This window comes from Gobio gobio (assembly GCF_949357685.1).
Source record: "Gobio gobio genome assembly, chromosome: 4".
Classification (NCBI taxonomy): Eukaryota; Metazoa; Chordata; class Actinopteri; order Cypriniformes; family Gobionidae; genus Gobio; species Gobio gobio.
This window is the reverse complement of record NC_137100.1, coordinates 66,755,818-66,766,621: the sequence shown is the minus strand read 5'-3', so window position 1 is coordinate 66,766,621 and position 10,804 is coordinate 66,755,818. Positions and strand designations below refer to the sequence as shown.

The following is a 10,804-nucleotide window of genomic DNA, read 5'->3' as shown; positions in this document are numbered from 1 at the left end:
AGAGAGAGAGAGAGAGAGAGAGAGAGAGAGAGAGAGAGAGAGAGAGAGAGAGAGAGACGCGGGTCATGTCAGTTTGACACTGTAAGCACAATGTTCTCCGTGACAGTGTGTGAAGTGAGTGTGTGTCAGCATCATGTCAGCTCTCACACACCAGGAAGTCCGCGCAGAAGTAGCGTGCTGATAAAATGACATGTTGGCTGCATGAACCACGCCGCTCAAGATGAAGGCTGGCAAGCTCAACGGCAGCACTTCATCAAGCTCGACAACAAGACTCCACATGTAGAGCTGCTGAGGCGTCTCAGGATCATTCTCCTGCAGGAACGGGGAGTTTATTCCTCCTCGTGTCCCGATGGCAGAGAGGACGATATGAGTGACCCTGAGCTACACACCGCTCCTGCGTCTCACGGGTTTATCTGTGGAGATAGACAACTGCACATCGCATGGGGCAAAATTATACATTTTTCTTTATGGCAAAACTCATTACGATATTAAGATCATGTTCCATGAAGATATTTAGTACATTTCCTACCGTAAATATATCATATGTATTATTGGTAGTAATATGCATTGCTAAGGACTTCATTTGGACAATTTTATAGGAGATTTTCTCAATATATATATATTTTCTACACCCTTAGATTCCAGATTATGGATTTAATGGATAGATGCACTTTTATGATGGATAGATGCACTTGTATGATAGATAGATGCACTATTATGATTGATAGATGCACTTTTATGATGGATAGATGCACTATTATGATGGATAGATGCACTATTATGATGGATGAATGCACTTTTATGATAGATAGATGCACTATTATGATGGATAGATGCACTTTTATGATGGATGGATGCACTTTTATGATAGATAGATGCACTATTATGATGGATAGATGCACTTTTATGATGGATAGATGCACTATTATGATAGATAGATGCACTATTATGATGGATAGATGCACTTTTATGATGGATAGATGCACTTTTATGATGGATGGATGCACTTTTATGATAGATAGATGCACTATTATGATGGATAGATGCACTTTTATGATGGATAGATGCACTTTTATGATAGATAGATGCACTATTATGATGGATAGATGCACTTTTATGATGGATAGATGCACTTTTATGATGGATGGATGCACTTTTATGATAGATAGATGCACTATTATGATGGATAGATGCACTTTTATGATGGATAGATGCACTTTTATGATGGATGGATGCACTTTTATGATGGATAGATGCACTATTATGATGGATATATGCACTTTTATGATGGATAGATGCACTATTATGATGGATGGATGCACTTTTATGATGGATAGATGCACTATTATGATGGATATATGCACTTTTATGATGGATAGATGCACTTTTATGATGGATAGATGCACTTTTATGATAGATAGATGCACTATTATGATGGATAGATGCACTTTTATGATGGATAGATGCACTTTTATGATGGATGGATGCACTTTTATGATAGATAGATGCACTATTATGATGGATAGATGCACTTTTATGATGGATAGATGCACTTTTATGATGGATGGATGCACTTTTATGATGGATAGATGCACTATTATGATGGATAGATGCACTTTTATGATGGATAGATGCACTATTATGATGGATAGATGCACTTTTATGATAGATAGATGCACTATTATGATGGATAGATGCACTATTATGATGGATAGATGCACTATTATGATGGATGAATGCACTTTTATGATAGATAGATGCACTATTATGATGGATAGATGCACTTTTATGATGGATGGATGCACTTTTATGATAGATAGATGCACTTTTATGATGGATAGATGCACTATTATGATGGATGGATGCACTTTTATGATAGATAGATGCACTATTATGATGGATAGATGCACTTTTATGATGGATAGATGCACTTTTATGATGGATAGATGCACTTTTATGATAGATATATGCACTTTTATGATGGATAGATGCACTTTTATGATGGATAGATGCACTTTTATGATGGATAGATGCACTTTTATGATAGATATATGCACTTTTATGATGGATAGATACACTTTTATGATGGATAGATGCACTTTTATGATAGATGGATGCACTTTTATGATGGATGGATGCACTTTTATGATGGATAGATGCACTTTTATGATGGATGGATGCACTTTTATGATGGATGGATGCACTTTTATGATGGATAGATGCACTTTTATGATGGATAGATGCACTTTTATGATGGATAGATGCACTTTTATGATGGATGGATGCACTTTTATGATAGATAGATGCACTATTATGATTGATAGATGCACTTTTATGATGGATAGATGCACTTTTATGATAGATATATGCACTTTTATGATGGATAGATACACTTTTATGATGGATAGATGCACTTTTATGATAGATGGATGCACTTTTATGATGGATGGATGCACTTTTATGATGGATAGATGCACTTTTATGATGGATGGATGCACTTTTATGATGGATGGATGCACTTTTATGATGGATAGATGCACTTTTATGATGGATAGATGCACTTTTATGATGGATAGATGCACTTTTATGATGGATGGATGCACTTTTATGATAGATAGATGCACTATTATGATTGATAGATGCACTTTTATGATGGATAGATGCACTATTATGATGGATAGATGCACTTTTATGATAGATAGATGCACTTTTATGATGGATGGATGCACTTTTATGATGGATAGATGCACTTTTATGATGGATAGATGCACTTTTATGATAGATAGATGCACTATTATGATGGATAGATGCACTATTATGATTGATAGATGCACTTTTATGATGGATAGATGCACTTTTATGATAGATAGATGCACTTTTATGATGGATGGATGCACTTTTATGATGGATAGATGCACTTTTATGATGGATAGATGCACTTTTATGATAGATTGATGCACTATTATGATAGATAGATGCACTTTTATGATGGATAGATGCACTATTATGATGGATAGATGCACTTTTATGATAGATTGATGCACTATTATGATAGATAGATGCACTTTTATGATAGATAGATGCACTATTATGATTGATAGATGCACTTTTATGATGGATAGATGCACTATTATGATGGATAGATGCACTATTATGATGGATGAATGCACTTTTATGATAGATAGATGCACTATTATGATGGATAGATGCACTTTTATGATGGATGGATGCACTTTTATGATAGATAGATGCACTATTATGATGGATAGATGCACTTTTATGATGGATAGATGCACTTTTATGATAGATAGATGCACTATTATGATGGATAGATGCACTTTTATGATGGATAGATGCACTTTTATGATGGATGGATGCACTTTTATGATAGATAGATGCACTATTATGATGGATAGATGCACTTTTATGATGGATAGATGCACTTTTATGATGGATGGATGCCCTTTTATGATGGATAGATGCACTATTATGATGGATAGATGCACTTTTATGATGGATAGATGCACTTTTATGATGGATAGATGCACTATTATGATGGATAGATGCACTTTTATGATAGATAGATGCACTATTATGATGGATAGATGCACTATTATGATGGATGAATGCACTTTTATGATAGATAGATGCACTATTATGATGGATAGATGCACTTTTATGATGGATGGATGCACTTTTATGATAGATAGATGCACTTTTATGATGGATAGATGCACTATTATGATGGATGGATGCACTTTTATGATAGATAGATGCACTATTATGATGGATAGATGCACTTTTATGATGGATAGATGCACTTTTATGATGGATAGATGCACTTTTATGATATATATATGCACTTTTATGATGGATAGATGCACTTTTATGATGGATAGATGCACTTTTATGATGGATAGATGCACTTTTATGATAGATATATGCACTTTTATGATGGATAGATGCACTTTTATGATGGATAGATGCACTTTTATGATAGATGGATGCACTTTTATGATGGATGGATGCACTTTTATGATGGATAGATGCACTTTTATGAAGGATGGATGCACTTTTATGATGGATGGATGCACTTTTATGATGGATAGATGCACTTTTATGATGGATGGATGCACTTTTATGATGGATGGATGCACTTTTATGATAGATAGATGCACTATTATGATTGATAGATGCACTTTTATGATGGATAGATGCACTATTATGATGGATAGATGCACTTTTATGATAGATAGATGCACTTTTATGATGGATGGATGCACTTTTATGATGGATAGATGCACTTTTATGATGGATAGATGCACTTTTATGATAGATAGATGCACTATTATGATGGATAGATGCACTATTATGATTGATAGATGCACTTTTATGATGGATAGATGCACTTTTATGATAGATAGATGCACTTTTATGATGGATGGATGCACTTTTATGATGGATAGATGCACTTTTATGATGGATAGATGCACTTTTATGATAGATTGATGCACTATTATGATGGATAGATGCACTATTATGATTGATAGATGCACTATTTTGATGGATAGATGCACTTTTATGATAGATAGATGCACTTTTATGATGGATAGATGCACTTTTATGATGGATAGATGCACTTTTATGATAGATAGATGCACTATTATGATGGATAGATGCACTATTATGATTGATAGATGCACTATTTTGATGGATAGATGCACTTTTATGATGGATGGATGCACTTTTATGATGGATAGATGCACTATTATGATGGATGGATGCACTTTTATGATGGACAGATGCACTTTTATGATGGATGGATGCACTTTTATGATGGATAGATGCACTATTACGATGGATGGATGCACTTTTATGATGGATAGATGCACTATTATGATGGACAGATGCACTATTATGATGGATAGATGCACTTTTATGATGGATAGATGCACTATTATGATGGATGGATGCACTTTTATGATGGATAGATGCACTATTATGATGGATAGATGCACTTTTATGATGGATAGATGCACTATTATGATGGATAGATGCACTTTTATGATGGATAGATGCACTTTTATGATGGACAGATGCACTATTATGATGGACAGATGCACTATTATGATGGATAGATGCACTATTATGATGGATAGATGCACTTTTATGATGGATAGATGCCCTATTATGATGGATAGATGCACTATTATGATGGATAGATGCACTATTATGATGGATAGATGCACTTTTATGATGGATAGATGCCCTATTATGATGGATAGATGCACTATTATGATGGATAGATGCACTATTATGATGGATAGATGCACTATTATGATGGATAGATGCACTATTATGATGGATAGATGCACTTTTATGATGGATAGATGCACTATTATGATGGATAGATGCACTTTTATGATGGATAGATGCACTATTATGATGGATAGATGCACTTTTATGATGGATAGATGCACTTTTATGATGGACAGATGCACTATTATGATGGACAGATGCACTATTATGATGGACAGATGCACTATTATGATGGACAGATGCACTATTATGATGGATAGATGCCCTATTATGATGGATAGATGCACTTTTATGATGGATAGATGCACTTTTATGATGGATAGATGCACTATTATTAGATTTAGATTTAGATTTAGATTAGATTTATTCTTTATTGTCCTCAGTAGAGGAAATTCATTTCCACAGACTGTACCAGAAACAACATTCAACACGTATAACATCAACATACCTACAGAATACACAGAACACATATTTTGGTCACATAAGTAAACAAACAAAGATAGCATCAGCAGCAAAGACTGTATAAACCTGAAATTATACATTATTTAAATTCAGTGCTCTTATAGCTGAGAGTACAAAACTCTTTCCTAGGCGTGATTTCTTATGAGGCAGCTGTCTGTATCTGCGGCCAGAGGGAAGAAGAGTGAAACATGAGTTTAGAGGGTGACTAGGATTTAGTATAATAGTATTTGCTCTACGAAGGATAGCAGTGTCAATAAGAGCTGACAAATTGGGAGTTGGGAGACAAATTATTTTTGAAGAGGTGATGGTAATTTTAAGTAACTTGTTTCTGTTGGTCAAAGAGAGCATGGTGAAATAACAAGTGGCACAGTAAAGAAGGATAGATTCAATGATACTATGATAAAGACGAAGCAAAAAGTGTGGTTTAACTGATAAAGTCCTAAGTTTACGTATGACAAAGAGTCTTTGTTGGCAGCGTCTATGAATGTCCATGATGTGTTGATCAAAGCTTAGTTTATTGTCCATGGTAATGCCAAGGTACTTAAAGCTGTCCACAATTTCTACCGCCTGGCCATTGATGGTAATAGGGCAGTGAGAGGTAGAACGTTTTTGACGTGTATCAATAATGAGTTCCTTAGTTTTAGCAACATTAAGGAGAAGATGGCTGTCCTCACACCATTTAATAAAGTGAGCAACAGATTGGTGGTATGATGTAACTGAATCGTTATGATGGATAGATGCACTTTTATGATGGATAGATGCACTTTTATGATGGACAGATGCACTATTATGATGGACAGATGCACTATTATGATGGATAGATGCACTTTTATGATGGATAGATGCACTTTTATGATGGATAGATGCACTTTTATGATGGATAGATGCACTATTATGATGGATAGATGCACTTTTATGATGGATAGATGCACTATTATGATGGATAGATGCACTATTATGATGGATAGATGCACTTTTATGATGGATAGATGCACTTTTATGATGGACAGATGCACTATTATGATGGATAGATGCACTATTATGATGTATAGATGCACTATTATGATGGATAGATGCACTATTATGATGTATAGATGCACTATTATGATGGATAGATGCACTATTATGATGGATAGATGCACTATTATGATGGATAGATGCACTATTATGATGGATAGATGCACTTTTATGATGGATAGATGCACTATTATGATGTATAGATGCACTATTATGATGGACAGATGCACTATTATGATGGATAGATGCACTTTTATGATGGACAGATGCACTATTATGATGGACAGATGCACTATTATGATGGATAGATGCACTATTATGATGTATAGATGCACTATTATGATGTATAGATGCACTATTATGATGGATGAATGCACTTTTATGATGGATAGATGCACTTTTATGATGGATAGATGCACTTTTATGATGGATAGATGCACTATTATGATGGATAGATGCACTATTATGATGGATAGATGCACTTTTATGATGAATGGATGCACTTTTATGATGGATAGATGCACTTTTATGATGGACAGATGCACTATTATGATGGATAGATGCACTTTTATGATGGATAGATGCACTATTATGATGAATGGATGCACTTTTATGATGGATAGATGCACTTTTATGATGGACAGATGCACTTTTATGATGGATAGATGCACTATTATGATGGATAGATGCACTTTTATGATGGATAGATGCACTATTATGATGGATAGATGCACTTTTATGATGGATAGATGCACTTTTATGATGGATAGATGCACTTTTATGATGGATAGATGCACTATTATGATGGATAGATGCACTTTTATGATGGATAGATGCACTTTTATGTGTGTGTTCACAAGCATGCCAAGTGTGTAAGCAAGGACCAAGAATATGAGCTTCTGAGACTGTGATATTTTAACTCCTGGCGTCTGAATGAGGGGAAGTGAAGTCTAGCGTTAACTGACCATATTGCTCTGTGCCATTAGGTGAGGAAGCTCTCACCATGTACATGGCCAAGAACAAGCTGGACCGGAAGATGGTCAACGCCACCCAAGGAGTGGAGGCTCTGCACCAGCTCGCCTCCTCCTACTTCATCGACCGCGACGGCACCATGCGCAAACTCCACGAGATCCAGATCTCCAGCAACGCCATCAAGGTAAGAAAAAGTAAAGCGTAAAGAAAGACTCATCCTCCTCCTCCATTATCATCCACCCTCCGTCCATCTGTCCGCGGCGCTTCGGCTGGAGTTGACAGGGGCTGAAGAGCTTCTGGCTGACAGGGCTCGAGGAAGCAGGAAGTCAAGCGTGACAGAATTAAACAGAATTGACAAAAGCTGCTGAGCAAGCAGCAAACTCAGCAAACGCAGCCCTCGTGCTCCACTTAAACACAGACGGACTTCTGACCAACCAATACACACATTACGACATAGATGATGGATATGAACATGAGGCGTGTACGTAAGGTGTGTATGCAATACACACATTACGACATGCATTATGAATATTAATATGATGCATGTACGTAAGGTGTGTTTGCAATACACACACATGCATTATGAATATTAATATGAGGCGTGTACGTAATGTGTGTATGCAATACACACATTACGAAATGCATTATGGTTATGAATATAATGCATACGTAACGGACATATGCAATACTCACATTACAACATGCATTATAAATATGAATATGATGCATGTACGTAAGGTGTGTATACAATATTCACATTACGACATGCATTATGAATATGAATATGATGCATGTACGTAAGGTGTGTATGCAATACTCACATTACAACATGCATTATGAATATGAATATGAGGCGTGTACGTAAGGTGTGTATGCAATACTCACATTACAACATGCATTATGAATATTAATATGATGCATGTACGTAAGGTGTGTATGCAATACACACACATGCATTATGAATATGAATATGAGGCGTGTACGTAAGGTGTGTATGCAATACTCACATTACAACATGCATTATGAATATTAATATGATGCATGTACGTAAGGTGTGTATGCAATACACACACATGCATTATGAATATTAATATGAGGCGTGTACGTAATGTGTGTATGCAATACACACATTACGACATGCATTATGATTATGAATATGATGCATACGTAACGGACATATGCAATACACACATTACGAAATGCATTATGGTTATGAATATGATGCATATGTAACGGACATATGCAATACACAAATTACGACATGCATTATGATTATGAATATGATGCATACGTAACGGACGTATGCAATACTCACATTACAACATGCATTATGAATATGAATATGAGGCGTGTACGTAAGGTGTGTATGAAATACACACATTACGACATGCATTATGATTATGAATATGATGCATACGTAACGGACATATGCAATACACACATTACGACATGCATTATGATTATGAATATGATGCATACGTAACGGACATATGCAATACACACATTACGACATGCATTATGATTATGAATATGATGCATATGTAACGGACATATGCAATACACACATTACGGCATGCATTATGAATATGAATATGAGGCATACGTAACGGACATATGCAATACACACATTACGACATGCATTATGATTATGAATATGAGGCATACGTAACGGACATATGCAATACACACATTACGACATGCATTATGATTATGAATATGAGGCATACGTAACGGACATATGCAATACACACATTACGACATGCATTATGAATATGAATATGAGGCATGCGTAAGTCCAACCGGACTTCAGGACGACTGACCTGACCTCATGTGCTAAAAAAAGCCCAATCCCTTGTGAAACACACTCGCTGAACTCCAGTCAATGTGCACTTATAGTGTAGGGACGCTTTTTGACTGTCTCAGTTTGTGTAAATCCACTTGGGGTTCAGAGTATTTATTTTTTCCCACATTAATGTCACACATGTCTAGTGCAATTATGTGGTTTTGTTTCATTAATACAGTGTATACTTTTTTCTTGATTTACCCCGAAAGAATGGAAGTGAAATGTGACAACATGCCCCATAGGTGGAGTACATTATAACATGACCAAATAACAGCTTAAAATGTCACCTGATATAATCAAAAAAATAGACAAACTAAAATATTTTGTCAACAAAATACAATTATTAACTTTTTAAAATAACATAATGGCATTTTTTAATCATTAAAAATATACAGATTTTTGAGTTTGACTATAAACTAGGGCTGTCAAAAAATTAATCACGATTAATCGCATCCAAAATAAAAGTTTGTGTTTACATAATATATGTGTGTTTACTGTGTATAATTATTATGTATATATAAATACAAACACATTCATGTATATATTTAAGAAATATTTGCTTGTATATACTGTATATACATTTATATAATTTATATTATATATAAATATAAATATGTTATATGTAAATATAATACATTTTTCTTAAATATATACATGCTTGTGTGTGTTTTTATATAAAAATAATAATTATACACAGTACACACACACATATATTATGTAAACACAAACTTTTATTTTGGATGCGATTAATCGTGATTAATTTTTTGACAGCCCTAGTATAAACACATGGCTAAATACAGCTATACAGCACAGTTCAAAACATAATAATAATAATTAATAATTTCTGAACATTGACTCCCAGTCATTATTCAGCCTTTTCTCATGGTTTCTCAAAAGAATTCATAAAAGTATAGAATATAATGTCATATTTCTAATAGGGGCTGATGTGTTAACACACACACCATCTGCACAACTGGGATGTAAATCTTCTGCTGTTAGATCAGCATTAAAGAACATCTCAACTGATAAATAACAGATATAAGATTACAATAATATCAGATTTGTCTTATTTTAAATAAACACAAAAAACAGAGATGAAAACTAAGCTTAAGTAAGAAATGTACTTGTGCTATGGTTAAACACATGTTCAGTGATATCTTCCAGAGATTTTTTAATTTTGGTGCTATTTTT

The 10,804-nt window shown here is 34.7% G+C and overlaps 1 protein-coding gene across 1 annotated transcript in view; it reads left to right on the top strand.

The window, feature by feature from the left end:
* The window catches only part of brinp1 (bone morphogenetic protein/retinoic acid inducible neural-specific 1), a 285,384-nt gene that overhangs the window by 160,299 nt on the left and 114,281 nt on the right, over nt 1–10,804 (top strand). The window contains exon 4 of the mRNA XM_079814697.1: nt 7,785–7,954. Coding sequence (XP_079670823.1) covers nt 7,785–7,954 — 170 coding nt within the window. The remainder of the gene's footprint in view (nt 1–7,784; nt 7,955–10,804) is intronic.